Raw genomic sequence first — 1,589 nt, 5'->3', positions numbered from 1 at the left:
TATTTATTTTAAGTTGATTAAATATCTCATTTAACTCTTGGTTAAGTACATAATGAATATTAATTTATGATTTGAGGAATTAGAAAGAAATTTATCAAAAATAAAGTAAGAATTTCACAAGGTTAATTGAACTTTTTTCTCTTTACTAATGACCCAAACTTATAAAAAGAGGTCAAAATTACACACAAAATACAAAGGCAATTTTATTTTTTTTGGCACAATTAAAAAGATAAAGATAAATAAGAAAGTAAGCCACACTAAAATTCCATCATAATATATTTTCTTCCAACTTCAAATAAACAAAACATCAATGGACCATATTATATTAATTCCTTAAGACCAATAATTAATGTGATACATAAAAAATGATGGATTATTAACATCAGTAATATTGTACATCTCTAAATAAAAACCATCTTGCCTTACTTCCCATTTACAATTGTTATTATAATTTGCATAGAGAGCACTGTGGACACATAATTCTGCATCATCAAACACTGTAATAGACTTATTCATTGAACCCCACCAAAAGTGACAAAAATATAAAGTGGTTTCGAAAAATGACTCGCAAAACGACCAATGTAAGTCTTCATCTATCGCAAGATACTCATTTGCAATTTCATCATCCTTTGACGCACAATGAACTTGTAACTGTGCGGTATTACTAGGAAGTTTGTTGATAATATGTACCTGAATTTTTGGTGCAAGAAAGCAACTTTTCACTAGCGAAAGTTCAAGATTAGGAGTCATTAATAACAATAACAAGAAGAAAGAGATGTTGTAATAAAGAGCCATATTATATTAGGGAGAAGCTAAGTATAATTGCAAATGAATTAAAAAGGAGAAAGGGCATATATAGTGGGGTGTCAAATGGGTGGGCTCGGTTGAAGTAGAATTGGGTTGGGTCCTAATCCGTTCAAGTTTATTTTCGGCTTAAATGGGCTTAAAACAGGTTGTATCTTCACCTGCTTAATCTCTATAATTTTAAGGAAAAATGACAGAAATTTAACCTTTAAGTTCTCTTATTACCATTATTCGCTATTAGATTTACAAATCCCCAAATCCCTCATTTTCACGCATCAGATTAATGTATCTCATGCATCAGATTAATGTATTTCGCGTATCAGATTAGTGTATCATGTATAAAATGTACATCAAATTAGTGTATATGTATAAAATATAATGTATCTTACTTAACGATTAATGTATCTCAAGCATCAAATTAATGTATTAACGCTTATATTATTGTATTAGTTTGAGGAATTTCTATAATTATACACTTATAAGAGACAAATGATAATTTTACCGTAAAAGTATGTGATTTCTGTCATTTGCCCTAATTTTAATGTATTGTTATTTATGTTTATAACCACAATTCAAAATTCAACTCAAGAATTTCTTTAAAAAGAAGTTACAAATAGATACATAAATCCTAAGAGATATCAAATCGATAGTAATTCATAAATTCGATATAGAAAGTTGAAACATACATTAAATTAATACAAATAAAAATTCTTAAAACGTGTTGAAATTGGAGAATAAATTGAGCTTAATTGAAATTCACTTAAAATATGTTAAAGATCTGAATG

General features: G+C 27.8%; 1 protein-coding gene across 1 annotated transcript; it reads right to left on the bottom strand.

The window, feature by feature from the left end:
* Positions 1–311: 311 nt before the first annotated feature.
* On the bottom strand, positions 312–799 carry LOC107030975 (S-protein homolog 19-like). Its single transcript, XM_015232182.2, has one exon. The coding sequence runs from the start codon at positions 793–795 to the stop codon at positions 334–336; it is 462 nt and encodes a 153-aa protein (XP_015087668.1). The 5' UTR covers positions 796–799; the 3' UTR covers positions 312–333.
* Between the last annotated feature and the right edge of the window lie 790 nt (positions 800–1,589).

The sequence above is a fragment of the Solanum pennellii genome, chromosome 9 (genome assembly GCF_001406875.1).
Source record: "Solanum pennellii chromosome 9, SPENNV200".
Classification (NCBI taxonomy): domain Eukaryota; kingdom Viridiplantae; phylum Streptophyta; class Magnoliopsida; order Solanales; family Solanaceae; genus Solanum; species Solanum pennellii.
The sequence above is the reverse complement of the archived record's forward strand: the minus strand, read 5'-3'. Positions and strand labels throughout refer to the sequence as shown.